This window comes from Aquila chrysaetos, chromosome 20, assembly GCF_900496995.4.
Source record: "Aquila chrysaetos chrysaetos chromosome 20, bAquChr1.4, whole genome shotgun sequence".
Lineage (NCBI taxonomy): Eukaryota > Metazoa > Chordata > Aves > Accipitriformes > Accipitridae > Aquila > Aquila chrysaetos.
In genome coordinates, this window is record NC_044023.1 from 10629111 (window position 1) to 10645626 (window position 16516).

General features: G+C 35.7%; 1 protein-coding gene across 1 annotated transcript in view; it reads right to left on the minus strand.

Annotated features, from left to right (window-relative positions):
- The window catches only part of DNAH12 (dynein axonemal heavy chain 12), a 74857-nt gene that overhangs the window by 47583 nt on the left and 10758 nt on the right, over positions 1-16516 (minus strand). Inside the window, exons 9-25 of the mRNA XM_029995981.1 lie at positions 16065-16253; positions 14833-14983; positions 14632-14723; positions 14188-14366; positions 12028-12163; positions 11043-11168; positions 9202-9336; positions 8011-8204; positions 6880-7120; positions 5537-5722; positions 4969-5169; positions 3655-3849; positions 3305-3426; positions 2895-3177; positions 2147-2266; positions 1603-1759; positions 1195-1367 (exon numbers count right to left, since the gene is read on the minus strand). Coding sequence (XP_029851841.1) covers positions 1195-1367; positions 1603-1759; positions 2147-2266; positions 2895-3177; positions 3305-3426; positions 3655-3849; positions 4969-5169; positions 5537-5722; positions 6880-7120; positions 8011-8204; positions 9202-9336; positions 11043-11168; positions 12028-12163; positions 14188-14366; positions 14632-14723; positions 14833-14983; positions 16065-16253 — 2880 coding nt within the window. The remainder of the gene's footprint in view (positions 1-1194; positions 1368-1602; positions 1760-2146; positions 2267-2894; positions 3178-3304; positions 3427-3654; positions 3850-4968; positions 5170-5536; positions 5723-6879; positions 7121-8010; positions 8205-9201; positions 9337-11042; positions 11169-12027; positions 12164-14187; positions 14367-14631; positions 14724-14832; positions 14984-16064; positions 16254-16516) is intronic.

Consider the following 16516-nt stretch of genomic DNA (forward strand, 5'->3'; position numbering starts at 1 on the left):
ATACATCTTTCAAATTAAACTCAATGCAATTACTTGGTTGCTACTCTTTTCTATCCCTGTTTCTCCTTTAATATACTTTTTTCCTCTTTTCTTTTTCTTTCCCACACTGTTCCCCTTTGTTGCATGTGTATTCCATTTACCATTCCATATTCTCTCCCATATTCCATGGAAGTAGGAGGAAAATCTGACAGAAAAAAATAAAGTTGCAGACTCTAAACAAAAACTCAGATGTGTTTGGCTTCTGATCCACAGTTACAGGGACACATCTATATTGACAAGCTCTGGGAATACTGTATTAAGACCTTGGTGGGCAAAGGATGAGAATTCCATTTGCCAGAGTGCCAGGCTTTCAACTGCTTTGTTCCAGGATTCAAGGTCTGTCAGCCTAAAAAAGAAACAAACTACCAGCTGCATTGCCCTCTCACACCAATGTACCTTGAAGTTTTGACAAACTTACCAAGCATCAGCTACAACCGTACCATAAAAATTGAAGCTACAAAGAGGGCAAAAAAATATCTGCAGATGCATCAGTCAGGTCTTTTCAGACCTTTTCTTTCTTAAACCCTACGGAGTTGGTGATTAGGTCTCCACAGCATGAAAATTACCATCTTACAACAGGAGGAGGCTGGGTGCCTAGTAAAACTTGAAACTCCAGCCAAATAAACTCCAGTAAATGATAGTAAGAAAAGCCATATCTGAGATGACTTTGGTAACTTTCAGTTGCCAGGTTAGCTGAGGGTAGACCAGTACAATAACAAAAATGTCTAACGAGCAGGGATACTAAAATGCGGCCAAACTGTTGTACTAGACTTAGGAACAATATGATCACAAGTGGGTCCTTCTCTACTTTATTTAGCAACCACAGAACATCAGAAAAGGATTTTGTGTTCTCATAATCTAGACAGCAATAAAAATATTGGGCATTTTTTCTGTTTGTATTTTAACAAACACATCCACAACAGAACAATCCACTAATGTTTCAGTCACATTGGTGGGCTGTCCAGATTTGTTGTTACAAGTCAGTTTCACGTTCAATATTCTATAGAAATTATAATCTTTGAAAACTGCATTTTAACAGAAATACCAGAGTCTGACAGCAACTGCAAGCCCTAAAAATATGGCTGTAATGAACAGTGTGAGAAATACTATACTACAGTAAATACAGTATTTAGTAGCACTGGTGGAAGATCATACCAAGGTGCGGTAACACCTGTCTGTAAGAGGAGTAATGACAAGGCGTGGTGAGTTTCCAAGGTATTCATAGGCATATTTTACATTGCAATTAATAATGTAGACACGAACGTTCTCAAATTCCCAATAATATCGTAGTTGTGCAAGCCACTGAAAGTCTGTTTCACTCTGCACGCCTGATAAACACAGAATTGAAAGCAATCATAAAAGACATTTTAGGTAACTGGATTTTCTATTAGGTTTAAATTTAAAACAGCTTTGAAATTACTAATGTTGATGCTTACATCCAAATACTCACATACATATCTTAATATTGTTGTGGTTTAGGCAGCAAAATCAGATTGGTTAACTATTTTTAATTAACTACGTATTAAGACACATGTGAAGAAAAATGTTTTAAAAGATAATTACCATTTTCAATCATTTCCATGAGGATGTCTCTAGCATGAACATCAATAGTAACCAAGGCACCTAGTGTAGTCCTTGTTTGCTTTGACAGTTTTCCTCTTACTAGCTCTACAATATCATTGAGTTGAAGCTGAAGCGTATCATAATAATCCTTTAAACCCTAGGAGAAAAAAGGTAATTATCAAACTGATTATATGACAGTTTCAAGTGTTCCAGACTTCTTCATGTTGACTAAATATCTTAATGGAGATTGCTTATTAAGCTATTCTTTTACATTGTCATGTTTTTGCATCAACTTCTCTCTCATTTACAGTTACTCATTTTTGTTGCAAAGCTACATTTTAATCTATGCTTGCTCTAAACAAGAATATTCAAGTGCCTGAATAAAAGGTATAAAACACTGTACATAAACTCATGTATATCAAATGCATATGATGATCCTTATTCAAATTTTATTTTTATTGTAGAAAAATATTTAAGTGAAATACATTAGCTGAAATGAAAAATTAATAAAGATTTTTCAAAAAGATTATGCATTACAAAGTACCTGTGGTCCACTGCAAAGAACTTCATGTACCTCACTTGTCCAGAACATTTGAGACACACACAATACTACTTGTCCAGGCCACTCCAGAACCCATCTTTTTCTCTCAGTCTCTAGATACGCCTGAAGAGTTAAATACAGTATACAAATACAGTGCCAGTGCCTATATATCATAATGTAATACAGAAGCATATAATGTGATCTTATTCCTATTCTTTGCTAAAAAATATTATTTTCCTATTTTCAAAGCCCAAACAAACTTTTAAATGCTCTTTTCCCCTTAGATTTACAATTTGTTATCAAATACTTTTAAAGATTTTTGCAATTATCTTTCCATATTATGTAAATATTCACAACTTGCTAACTTTATACAAAGAAACATTTCCTGGTTAATGACTTTCTTTTAGGAGGGAGCAAACACATTACAAGTGCTGTATTTCTAACTTGTAATTAAATAAAAAAACTGAATAATTTATTTACGTCAGGTGAGATATCCTATAAACACAGTATTGCTGCCAAGCTTTTAAAAGAATTTATATTCAGTGTTACAGGAAAACGACTTGATTCTTATTCAAACTAAACTCTTACTTATCTCACTGGCCTATAAATACAAGTCATGTTAAGTTGGTCCTGGCCCCATAACTTCATCAACTCCTGTGTTCAGGAAGAATTTTAGGAAGCCAAGGGACAGCCTTAAAGTAAAGAAAGGTCTATTTGTGCCACAGTTATTAAAATATTACAAAATCTGTACCATTCTTGATCTAGCAATAACATTGCGTATACTCTTCAGCATAGTATCTTCTACTTGAATTAACCACTTCTCCACTGCACCTCGAGCTTCAGAAGTAGAAATGGTTGAAACCAGTTCTACACGCTCGCCTTCAGAACTATACATTGCTTTAATATCCAAATTGGGAAGGAAGTGTAGCTTAGCAATGCCTTCAAAACACTTCTTCAAGTGAGGCTGAACTCTGAGAGGATCCTTAGTCTCTGACAGGATCTCCAACATTTCATCATTGGACAAGAAAAAGAAGCTAAAAAAAAATTAAGAAAAAAGAAAAAAGGCAAATGTATTATCAAGCAACTTCAAAGGCCGACCTTATTCACAACAAAATAAACATTCAGAATCTTGGTTTTCTAAATAGCCAAAACTCATCATACCGGGGAAAGAAGAGACGTTTTTTCTCAAGATAAGCATTAAGCCCTTTCATGATTTTGTCAAGAAGCTCATCACAGTTCTGAAGCTTTTCCAATAACCCTATCAAGGAAGTAGCAACAAGAACCTGTAACAACAAACACACGCAAACTGTAAATTATAAATAAGATACTTCAAACAGTAGAAGTTATTTGAATAATGTACAACATGGCTTTGTTCCTAGAAAGCCTAGGCAACTGATGTAGTAGTTCATTGTATATATTCTGAAAACAAAAGCACTGACAAAAAAAAAAAAAAAAAAAAAAAAGAAAGAGAGAAGCTACTGTTTCATTTTAGTACTGTATACTTCCTTTACCTTTGGGTCTTTGGCACAATACTTCATAATATCTCTCCAGCATCTATCCACAGTCTGAAAGAGTCGCCCCTCTTCTGGCATCTGTTGCATAATATCCTCAGAAGAAAAAATGGGTTCCAAATAAAGCCACTGTGCTTGCACTTTCAGCCATTCATCGATAATCTCCTGAATTTGAATTAAGCGATTTTCCCATTCCTTAATAAATATTTAAAGAATGTTACCTTAATATTTCCAAACTAATAATGTTAGAGAGAATAAATGCAGGAAAGGTAGACACTGTGGTACTCTAGTTCCCAAGGAGAAAATAAAAATGTCTAGCAGTAAACAAAATAAACCAAAAATATTTAGAAGTATTTATGTTCTTCCTTGTATACAGATGGCCAAAATATCAGTAAGTTTAACTCACCTGGAAATTAATTTTCCAAAATGCAGTTATCACTTTAGTGCTATGATCTTTTAACAACTTAATGGTTAATTAATACCCAGGAGGCTACCACTGGCAAATTCTGTTTCATCTCCCCACAGCAAGGAGCTCTTGGTTTGCAGCCTAATTACAGCAGAGGCACGGGAATACCAGAAAGGCCACACTACATCACAGGAGAGATGCAGCCAGCCCAGTATCCTGTCCCTAAAGTGGACAATAGCAGATACCTCTGGAAGAGGCTGGAGAGGCTGCCTGTAAAGGGTAAATACCGCCTATGTTCACTGAGCCCGCCCGAATATGAAAACTTCCTACATAAACCAACGAAGAACTAGGGAGGGTAACTGCAAAGCAATTTCACTAGCTTCTCTCCTGTCAATAGTCATGGTGTTAGCACCACAAAGACTACTCAAGCCCTGAAAATACAAAAGCAGGTGTAAAGCAATCCCATCATTGTTCTGAGGCCTGATTAAAAAAAACTCCCAGCCCTCAAGAAGTTTCCTTGCCCAGACAAAAACATTATAGTTCAAAATTTGAGTCCAAAACTCAAGGATTAAGTCACTAAATGTTCTTATTAACAATAATAAAAACATAACTTCCAGTTATTAAGAAGCAAGGTTAAAGACACTAACAGAAACAGTGGTTTTGCAAAATATGTGAAAAAATAATCACATTCTCTTGGTTGCAGTTGAATCTGAATGAAAGAGGGAATTCCAACACAGAAATAATGTAAATAGGACTTATATGAACTCAGAAGAATCTTGCTGAAAAATCAATGAAAGCATTTCATTAATAAGTCAAACAATAAAGCTGTAATACAATTGGCATACTCTTACATTATTGTCATCCTGCAAATAAAAACAGAAAAAAAAAAAAAAGAGTACTCATCGTACCCTGATTTCTTTATCAAATGGTTTAATGAAAGGTGATCCTCTCATTGTCTGAGTTTTTATAATCTGATCATCGAGAACAGCTTGAATCTCATCCACCGCAGACAGAATATGAATACCAGTCTCACGATACACACTTGTATTGAAGGAAATTGAACCCCAGGTTTCCATCATGGCATGCATTGATTTCTCTAAGGAAAATTCCTACAGTTTAAGAAGAAAATAGTTTATTTCAGTCACTGTATTATTTTTTTCCACCTCACTAATTCAATATATAAACTTATCTAGCTGAATAAGCTATTTTGCTCTAACAGCATAAACTAACTTCCTGTTATTATTTTTCTTCGTATATCATTTTCTAGTGCACAGAAAGCAGTATGCTCAGGAAATACTAAAAATGTAACGTGAGATACAAGTGTTTACACACTCACTGTTATCATCTAATGGTCCAAAGTCTCACCAAATCTCTTTTGTTGCGTAAGGGCAAAGACAAAAAAATTCTAGTAAGCCATAAAAGCCATCACTAAGATAACTGATGTTGTATTTGTCACTATCAAATCTCTATGCTTACCTTGCTTGCACCTACACTTATAGCTTCAAACTCTTCCAAATAAGGGGCTAGATTCTGCTTTAAAACTTTTCTCAGGGTAGTTCCAGAGTCTGGTGTTAAATCATATCCTACTATATCTGACATCTGCTGCCAATGACGAGTTCTCATGCCGGGGTTACAAAAGATAGTCACTGTGGGAATGTTCTCCTAATTGAGGAAAAACATTTATAAGGTAAAAATTGTGATGTGCATGATTTCTTAACTTTTTAATAATCTTTGATGTTGTCCTGGTTTCAGCTGGGATAGAGTTGATTGTCTTCCTAGTATTTGGTACAGTGCTATGTTTTGAGTTCAGTATGAGAAGAATGTTGATAACACTGATGTTTTCAGTTGTTGCTAAGTAGTGTTTAGACTAATGTCAAAGATTTTTCAGCTTCTCATGCCCAGCCAGCGAGAAAGCTGGAGGGGCACAAGAAGTTGGCACAGGACACAGCCAGGGCACCTGACCCAAACTGGCCAACGCGGTATTCCATACAGTGTGACATCCCGTCCAGTATAGGAACTGGGAAGTGGGGGCGGGGAATCCCCGCTGGGGGACTAGCTGGGTGTCGGTGGGCGGGTGGTGAGCAATTGCACTGCGCATCATTTGTATATTCCAATCCTTTTGTCATCACTGCTGTCACTTTATTAGTGTTATCATTATAATTATTAGTTTTTTCTTTTTATATTCTATTAAACTGTTCTTATCTCAACCTGTGAGTTTTATTTCTTTTCTCGATTTTCTCCCCCATCCCACTGGGTGGGGGGAGTGAGTGAGAGGCTGCGTGGTGCTTAGTTGCTGGCTGAGGTTAAACCACAACAGATGTGCACTTAAAATTCTGCTACAGTAGCTGATGACGTGAAAATCTTTTCTGAAAAGTGCAGATGGATCCATTCAATTTCTAAATAATTGTAGTAAACTACTGAAGAAGAAATATAAAACTATTAAGCACAGTCTTAGCAGAAAAGAGAAAAGGAACAATTTTTCAGCTATGTTATATTAAATTGGGCTTCCATTAACATAACATATAGTCCCATTTCAAAATTCTCAACTACATCCTTAAATGTTTCTCTGCATCAAAAAATTACTTTTCTCCTGTATGTGTCCACTCTTTAACAATTCACAGTCCTAAAACTACAAAGATATCCAAAATCCAATTTTATTAAAATCAATGGGACAGTACAATCTGGAAATGGTGATTCAGAGCGCTCTCTCTCTCTGTAATAATAGGAGTCTCTGACATTGCATCATCTACCTATACAGACTGCTGAATTTCACATTTGTCCCTCAGCATGAAATATTAATATCCCTCACCTTTTCTTACCTTAAAGTCTTTAATCTGCTCCAGAACTGAAGAACACATTGAAAGAGTTGGATTTGCCTTTGTTTCTTCTTCTGTCTTCTCTTCTGCAGTTCTGTGTTGTGATGTCTTTTTCCACTCCTGTTGAATTTTCTTCTGCTTTTGTTGGAAGAGTCTTGACATTTTGTATATCTCTCTCAAAAACTCGTCAACCTCAGCCTCCATGCTTTCCCCATTTAGCTCCAAAAAGGTACCATCCAACCATCTGAGGAAACCACAAAGTTAGAAAACAGAATAACAAACATAGTCCACAAATAATTAACACTTTGTTTTGCAACAGAAGCGAGATGTAGATTAATAGTTATTTACATTAGAACAAAGCTTGTTTCCAATTATTGTCATTCTATGCAAAAGACTAATGCACAACTAAAGGTGGCTTGATCACACTCTTCTGTGTATGTGTGTAATTCTCTCAAGTCAGTCATGTACTGAAACCAAGTAACTGCATGGATTGAGAAATTTAAGTTAAGCTCTGGATAGAGATCAACATATTACATCAAAATATACTAGGCCTTTGTATTTTCAAAAACATCCATACTTTCTAGCCATATCACGTAACTTCCAAAGAGTGCAGGAACTGGTAAACAATCTCACCTAATTTAGACTCAGACATACTACAGTTTTTGTGGTAGGATCTAGCCACCAGATAGCAATGTAATAATTTGAGCACATCTATGTAGCATTTTGGACAGCTGTTAGGTTAAAAATGGTTTTCATTACATACAGGTTGTGAGCTTTCCAGCTGAACTTCTTCCTTTGCTGCTATACAAAATGGGTCACAACTAACCAAATTCTTTCTTCCTAATACATTTCTTTCACAGAGTTTGTCTTATTATAGACTTCACCAGCATAACCAATACAGTTAGAACCCAGTATGCGATACACACCTTTGCATTAAAAAAAAAAGCTGACATTTTTTCTAGCTAAATTAAAAGTAACAACCTGATATGTAAGTTATATTACCATTATACTTGGATTGCTAATAATAAATAAATGTTTATAAGAAAACAAATCTGTATTCTACATCTGACATGAACAAAACCAGCATAAGCATTTTCCCCACTCTCCCTCATTTAGCTTCAGGAGCTGAATTACCTTTTTTCTGTTCGTTGCCATTTCAGTATAAGATGAAAGAGTTTCTGATATGGTTCAATCTCAACTTTTAAGTTGTTGAGGAGTGGAAAGTCACTCAGTTTCCATTTGAGCAGAGTCTCTTCTTTATTAATAAGAGCTATTGTTTCATCAGCCTCCTGTATGCGTTTCTGTAATGCCCTCAGGTCAGCCACATACTGAAATCAAATAATTTTATGTCTTGAGAGAAAACTAAGTTATGCTCTGAACAGCTATCAAAATAAGATATAAAAATATAATAAGTCTTTGTATTTATTAAAATTTTAGAAAACATGAGTTAAAAAGTTGTCGTCTTATCCTTGAGTAGATAAACTCTGAAGAACCCAGATTAACACTAAGAAAAATAAAGTTGGTTTTATCATTACTGAATTAAAGAGTATAAAACCATTTTCAAAATGTTTCAGCTTTAAAATTCACTGTTCCAAGAGGCAGGCATACACGTTTTTATGTACCTGACATATCATATGGGCAACTGGGATTTATTAGCTTAGGATTTCTGTTTTGTGCTTTGAAGTGTTTTTTTTTTTTTTTAAAAACAAAATTACTACGCACAATTGTGATATCCTCCAATCAAAGCACAAGACATACTCTGGCAATTATAAAATAGTTCTAGAAATTTGCGAAGTTTTGGAATCAGTGGTCTGCTCTTCATTAGCAGAAAAATGAAGTCTTAAGGCTCATAGGAAAAAAAAAAAAATCAAACTGCTACCAATCACTCTTTCTAACCTGCTATTTTTTCCTTCAGTTCCTCAATAAATCAAAAACAGGGAGGGAAGTTCTGATCTCACTGAAGTTACTTACAAATAATGTCACTGGGGCCAGAATTCCATGCTTTATATAAACCAGAGTAAAAAAAATCATTCACTTTATACATCTGTAGTATCTCAGTCCTTGCTGGGATTACCTATCAGCTAATCTAAGCACAACTTTACAGTAAACTTTCCTTTAAGTCAAATGTTACTGGCAATGTAATACAAAAAGGGCGGGGGCAGGGGTCATTTTATGAGTTTGTTCATTGTGGCAAGAGGATAATAAATGTTTTAGTTCACATGTTAAAATAACTGATTACTTTTAATTCTAAGTTTCTTCCATGACCTCTGTGTATTAAACATAAAAAACCATTTCTACCCATTTTATACTAAGTGTTAATCAGACCTGTTGCATGCAGTCCAGTTCTGAGTATTCTTCAAACTCTGTCACAGAACGTGTCAGCTTGTCTAATTCCACCATCAGTTTCTCACATTTATGTATTAGTTCTTGCTCTCCTTTACGTTTAGACTGTTCAATCAGCTACAAAACAATCAATTTATTTTTTTAAATGGAAAAAAGCAATGCAAAAGTGGTTGTAACTCCTTTCAATGATTAATATACATAGTACACCTAAATTAAACATTTAGCACAAACAGACAAAAAATAAACAATACAGATAAGTAATTATTCTTACAGTAACAGAAATTTCTTCAGGAGTTGCTTTTTATATGTCCCATTTAAGTGGTTGCAACCTCTATATGTTAACATGGAACCCTTACCTCAATAATCATAGCAGTTAGGAGTGCCTTAAAGGCCTTCTTCAGCAATCAGACAAAAAATAGGAAAGTATTACAGAAAAAACCAGAGATTTTCTCATCTTTGGGATTTAGTGTTTTATTGCTGAAAGAAGACAGCTAGAGTTGTTGAAAGCCAATGCTGTCGCACATGTATCTACTGCTATGAAAGGCAGAAATTCTAGAACATAAGACCACTCCAAAGCACAGGGTCTGCACACAGAGGAGTTATTTTTAAGGTACCAAACAAGAAATCAACTGAGGCAGAGGAGAACTCTTAAGACAAGGACACCTACTGCCATGCAAAAATTGTGAAGCAGACAAAGAGAACTTCTCCAAAGGAGGAACCTGTCTTTTCCTACTGCATTAGAATATGAATGGACTCATATCTGAGAATATAAAATGCAAATACGCAGACTCAAAAAAATTTGATATGAAACTATTCTTGTCCTCAAGCTCTAGCACAATGCAAGTTGCTAGATAGCCAACTACAAAGAGATACTCCTGAGGGACTCTCATTAAGTCAGATACACCCTGTACTACCATTTTCATTAAAAAGAATTTAAATAAGCATCATGGACTCCCTGTGTACAGGTAGAAAATTAATTTCACTCATTCATTTTTGGGGATTAAAAGAATGATAACATGCAAACAAAATATTTTACAAACATAGCAGTCTCCCAAAAGCTGGGTATGTTTTAAGTCAGAGGCATATTTACTGCTCTTGGACATACTCCTTAGTATCTAAGTAAGACTTAGTGAAAGAGAAATCCTCAATTGTGATTTTTAAAGGATAGGTATTTTTATTTTAAAAAATGTCAATCGTTAATTCTTAAACATGTTTAGAAGCAATTATTAAATCTATGCTAAATTACTATAGAGAGGTAAGAGAACACCAAGAGGCTTGACTTACTGTATCATAGCCAGAGAGAAAGAATGCTAGCAAGACGAATACAGACAAGTAGAAAAGAGTAATCTACAGTCACACAGAGAAAATCAGATGTTGCATATTTTCTATTAATGATTGCTACCTAGATACCACAATTCCCACTGTTCTTTTATTAACAGAACAAAATATCATTTTAACTAAATGACTTCCTGTCCAGAGCACTAACTCTTATTAAGGGCCTGCCAGTTACATTTTCAGTACTAGTCAACCGCAGTGTGGTGAATTTTCACCTTCCAATGAATTACCTAATACTGACCACAAACAAATTATAGATAATAAGACTTGCTGAAGGTTTTAAGTTACAGTGAAAATTTTTAAATTACTCCACAAAAAGCCCACTGTTGATATAAAAATCTGGAAATACGTTATTTATGCATGTCTAAATTAGTATGGTTCATGTTATATGTGTAGATACATTTAGCCTGCTGAGGAAATAAATAGCTCAAGTAAAGTGAAAAGTCTAACAAGGAAAAATACACCGTAAATTAAGAAAATGCTCTTACATCATCATGCTCATCAAAAATAGGGTTAATCTTCTTTGGCCATAATAGAACTTCTGCATTCAGTGCGATGTCTTCAGGAGCAAACAAAAAAACATCTAAGAAGTAATTCATTTGCCGACAGGACTCCTATAAAAAGAGATTTCACAAAACTTTAGGTATCATAGGTCTGTTTAAAATATAGGGTAGAACAATATTATTTACAAAGATAAAATAGAAGTCTACATTTCATGGACTTTTCTGAATTCAGAGCTACTTCAGCCAATTGAATATTAATATTCAAAGTACATATAAAAAGTTATTCAAATCCCTGCCCCATTCGTGAGCTTACTTCTCCAAATATGACTCCTGTGGTCTGTAAATCTACATACAAAAATCCTAATATTATTAAAAAAATAAAAAATAAACGTGTGTTATACAGACCTATTACCAGAACAGAAAATCTGATGCATATCATAACATAATAGCAAAAAGCTTCTTATCCAGTAATGTTTTTGGCTGACCCACACCTTACACAATTTTTCAGTTTTGTTCTCTGAGCGCACACAAGTACTACTGCTAATGTAACATCATCTATATTCTGCTCAAAGAGTAAATTGCTTCTTGTGTGTTCAAAGTCATGACTCTTTTTACACATAAAATTCTCTTTACACTTGTGTGTTACATTTTCACAAATACCTTTTTAAGCAGCCGTGAAGTGTCTAAGTACGGACAATAAACTGAGTGTCTTACAATCTGCTATGATTTATTAAAAGCTGCATTTTCCTCACTGACATGCAGAACACATCGGAATGGGGAATAAGAAGGAAAGGCATATGGCAAATAATGAGCTGGACTTCCCACTTCTGTCTGAAGTAACACTGAGGGTACAGTTTATTCATACATGCAGCATGATCAGAAAAAAGACTCTGCGCTCCAGAACAAATTCTGTATTTGTATAGGCCAGCATGTTTGGTAAAAGATTAAGAATTAAAGGATAGTCATTTACCTTGATCCTTAACAACAGATCCTGAATACCTCTGGTTTTGACCTTCTTAATGTAAGCTATTGTTTCCACCATTTCTTCTGTTGTCTCAGGAACTTTTAATGCACGTTCCTTAATCGCTTCAAATTCCCTGCATATCCTATAAATTTATTTTACATAAAATATCAAAATTTTAAGATTTTAATTTGACTGGCTTCAAGCACAGATTTAATGGAATTGAAAGTTCAAATTACTTCTCTAAGTATTATGCCCGCACTAACTCTATTACTTTATAAAACTAAATAGGGAATATGAATAAGTCAGTCTAGAAAAATACTGTTTATTAACTTGCAATAATTGATTTGTTTGGATTTTGGGGTATTCTTTTGCAATAAATGCTTCAACTACTTTTGGTACGTACATGGTACGTACAGTATCATTAGCATACACACAAACTTTCCTAGTAAATATTTTGTCATTTTGATAATGGGGAATCACTATAAAACTTGACTGTAATTGTTCATTTTAACCAAACAATTTAATATGACTTCACTCATATTTAATACATAGCTCCAAATTAACCTCCTGTTTAACTAATTCGATACCCTTCTATGATAAGGTTCACCCGCCTAGTGGATGAAGGGAAGGTGGTGGATGTAGTTTTTCTGGATTTTAGTAAGGCTTTTGATACTGTCCCTCACAGCATCCTTCTGGACAAGTTGTCCGACTGTGGGACAAGTGGGTTCACAGAGCACTGGGTGAAGAACTGGCTGAAGTACAGAGCTCAAAGGGTTGTAGTGAATGGGGCTACATCTGGCTGGTGACCAGTCACCAGTGGTGTTCCTCAGGGTTCAATTCTAGGGCCAGTTCTGTTCAATATATTTATCAACACACTGGATGCAGGAGTTGAATGCATGATTAGAAAGTTTGCTGATGACACCAAACTGGGAGGTGCTGTTGACTCTCTTGAGGGATGGGGTGCCTTGCAGAGGGATCTAGATAGATTGAAGCGCTGGGCTATGATTAACGGGATGAAATTTAACAACTTGAAATGCTGGATTCTGCACATAGGATGGAGTAATGCCAGGCACAAGTATAAATTGGGAGAGAAGCAGCTGGAGAGCAGCCCTGCAGGAAAGGACCTGGGCGTGCTGGTTGACAGCAGGCTCAATGGGAATCAGCAGCGTGCCCTGGCAGCCAAGAGGGCAAATCGCACCCTGGGGTGCGTCAACCACAGCACGACCAACCCGACAAAAGAGGGGATTATCCTGCTGTATTTAGCATTGGTGCAGCCTCACCTTGAGTACTGTGTGCAGCTCTGGGCCCCACAATTTAAGGAGGATGTTCAGGTACTCGAATGTGCCCAGAGGAGGGCAGCAAAGCTGGTGAAAGGGCTGGAAGGCGTGTCCTATGAGGAATGGCCAAGGACTCTGGGCTTGTCTAGTTTGGAGAGAAGGAGGCCAAGGCGTGACCTGAGCGCTCTCTACAGCTTCCTGAGGAGGGGAAGTGGACAGGGAGGTGCCGATCTCTTCTCCCTGGTGTCCAGTGATAGGAATGGTGGGAATGGTTCAAAGCTGCGTCAGGGGAGGTTCAGACTGGACATTAGGAAGCGTTTCTTTACCGAGAGGGTGGTCAAACACTGGAACAGCCTTCCTAGAGAGGTGGTCGATGGCCCAAGCCTGTCACTGCTTAAGAGGCATTTGGACAATGGCCTCAATAACATGCTTTAACTTTTGGTCAGCCCTGAATTGGTCAGGCAGTTGGACTAGATGATCGTTGCAGGTTCCTTCAAACTGAAATAGTCTATTCTATTCTAATTGATCAGTGTTATTATCTGCCATTATCTATGAAAACCTAGAGGTATCTATCATATAATAAGAGATTCTAGCTAGTCTTTCCTTTGACAGTGCAGTATTACTGTATTACACATTTAAAAAGCCAGAATGGTAATGAAGCTCTTTGATCTTTTAGCTCCTCTGTATCCAAGTCTACTAGTAAGGTCCCCAACTAGTTTTTGAGTCTAAAACAGAGGAAAAAAATACATCAGCTGGTGTAATTTGCATGAGATCATTAGTTAGCCAAGAGTCTTCATTAAACCGGAGTATGGTTTAATTGCATTTCTTCTACATGTTTCTGCTATGCATTTAACACATATAGCATTCACAAGCAGAAAATTTTACTTACTTTTCATTTTCCTCTCTGTAATTTGCAACTATTCTGTCCATTAGCACTTTAGCAAAGGTGTTTGCCTTACTAGCCAAACCTTGCTTTAAATCCTCACAATTCAAACAGATCATAGGGAAATGAGCCACCTCTGGCAAACTCAAAATTTCCTTCTTGTGGGTGAAGAATTCATCTATGAACTTCAGAAAAACATTAGATTTTACACTTCAGAGCTGTTACTGAAATACTTGGCTACATGAATAAGTATTACACATTGAAGAAAATAAATAGTATTTTTTTCTATTTACCACAGACTTTTAGGGGAGAAAACACTTATGTTGTAGATTTGTAGGTAGTTAACATAATTTTTAGCTAAAGGCTAAGCACCTGTTATCCTCTGTTCCCTTTTTATTATTGCTGTATGTATAGTAAAAAATATATATAAAACATAGAATTAAAACTTACAGCAGTATATTCATCAAAACTGTGTTCTTCTGCTTCAAATCTTTCTATCCGTGCCTGTGCAGTTCCATCTACAAGCCAGCCATACCTTTCAACTAGAATTCAATTATATTGTATTAATATTATTATAACACATACACTGTACAGTAAGTTACTTATGGCAAAGAAGTAACACAATTATTTAAACACTCTTCTATCACTCACCATAGTTTTCAAAATATTCCTTTGGACCTTCTAAGTTGTCTCTGATAGACTTTCTCAGTGTAGATGTGGCCCATACTATGACATGATTAGGAAGCTCAGTGTCCAGAGTTGTAGTGTCTCCCATTAGCCAAGAACGTACTGTTTGGATGTTCTAATAGAAGTGCAAGTTCTGATTATTTGAATTTTAAAACACAATACAAGGATACATATATTTTAAAAGTAAGTTGCAATCTGCAGAAGACACTGTATCAGAAAAGTATGAGACCCTAATCGTGACCAAGGCCAGGTGCTTCATACACACCTAGAATGACTCTTCCTAATTCAAAAAGTTTAACAGGAAGCATGTAAAACGGACAAAAAATAATTATCCAATCTTACATAAAGTTAAATTCTATCATATGTGCAAACACACAAAACTAAATCCAAAACACTCCTCTGAAAGTGCCATCATGTATGATTAAAGGCCCATACTCAGTCCACAGGGATACATCTAAAGCTGCCAGAAAGGCTGTCTTCCCTGGAGTCACAGATTGGTTCCCAAGACAGAAATCTTTAGATATTGTATATATTAGTTGTTAGAGATCTGAGGCTTTTCTTTTTCTTAGAAAGAAAAGGACTATCAGCTCTAATTTTCCTTGTCTTTCTCTGGGGATCTTAACTATTAATGCAAGTTTATTGTAAATCATCACACATATAAATAAGGTGCTAATTATATTTCTATGCAAAATGATAGTTCACAGAAAGTATACACTGCAAACCTACTTGATTTTCAATGTTAAAAATAAATACATAAATAAATTAGAATATGTGGTTACTTATACTTAAAGTACTCTCAGGTTTTCTAAACATACCACAGAAGAAAACAAAAAGGTTATCTTCCAACTAGTTTTCTTTCCTGGGTAAGTTTTCAGCTTGAATTCTATTTAATGAACAAGCAGACAATCAATGTGTAGACATACACACAGATTTGCAGATTAAAACAGCAGACTAAAACAATCAGCAGCAGGTGTACCATTTTTTTTATGAATAAGGAGTAACAAAACAAGTTTCAGAGCGTAGAGTTGACTGGGCATCAAGATTCATCATGGGACCTGCAGAATGCTCATGAAAAATAAATACTTCAAGTTTCATTCTACTTCCCATTACCGTGGTAGTCAGAGTCCTAAATTACTAATATTTTCATCTACTGCGCAACTTAGCAGTTACATATTTAAGTAAAGATAAAAGCATACCTGGAGAGTCTGTCCTATACGATTTACTATAAACAGAATTGCTTCTTCTAGGTCTTGGAAGCTTGGATAAAACTCCATTTTCTTTTCATCAAGAATCAATTCCATCTTAAATAAAGGTAGACAATTTCTGTCTTCAGGATCAAAAAGCTTCACGAAAGCTTCAACTGTTCTTCTCAATAATTCTTTCAGCTAGGTATTAACATATATCACATATTAGTTGAAAGAACAGAAAGCCCCATCCTGCTTTCCCTTCATTCAGTAAGCCAGGATTTCCATTCTTTTTAGTACTTTTGGCCTGATTCATGGATAACTGAAGTAGTGTGAGTTTTTCTGATGACTTCAGTGGGTATTAGTCCCAACCCTTAAAAGATGTAAACTAATGAACAAGTAAACAAGCATTTCAGTATAGCCCATGCATTTATTTTTGCTACAAAAGTAAATCTATTACTAAT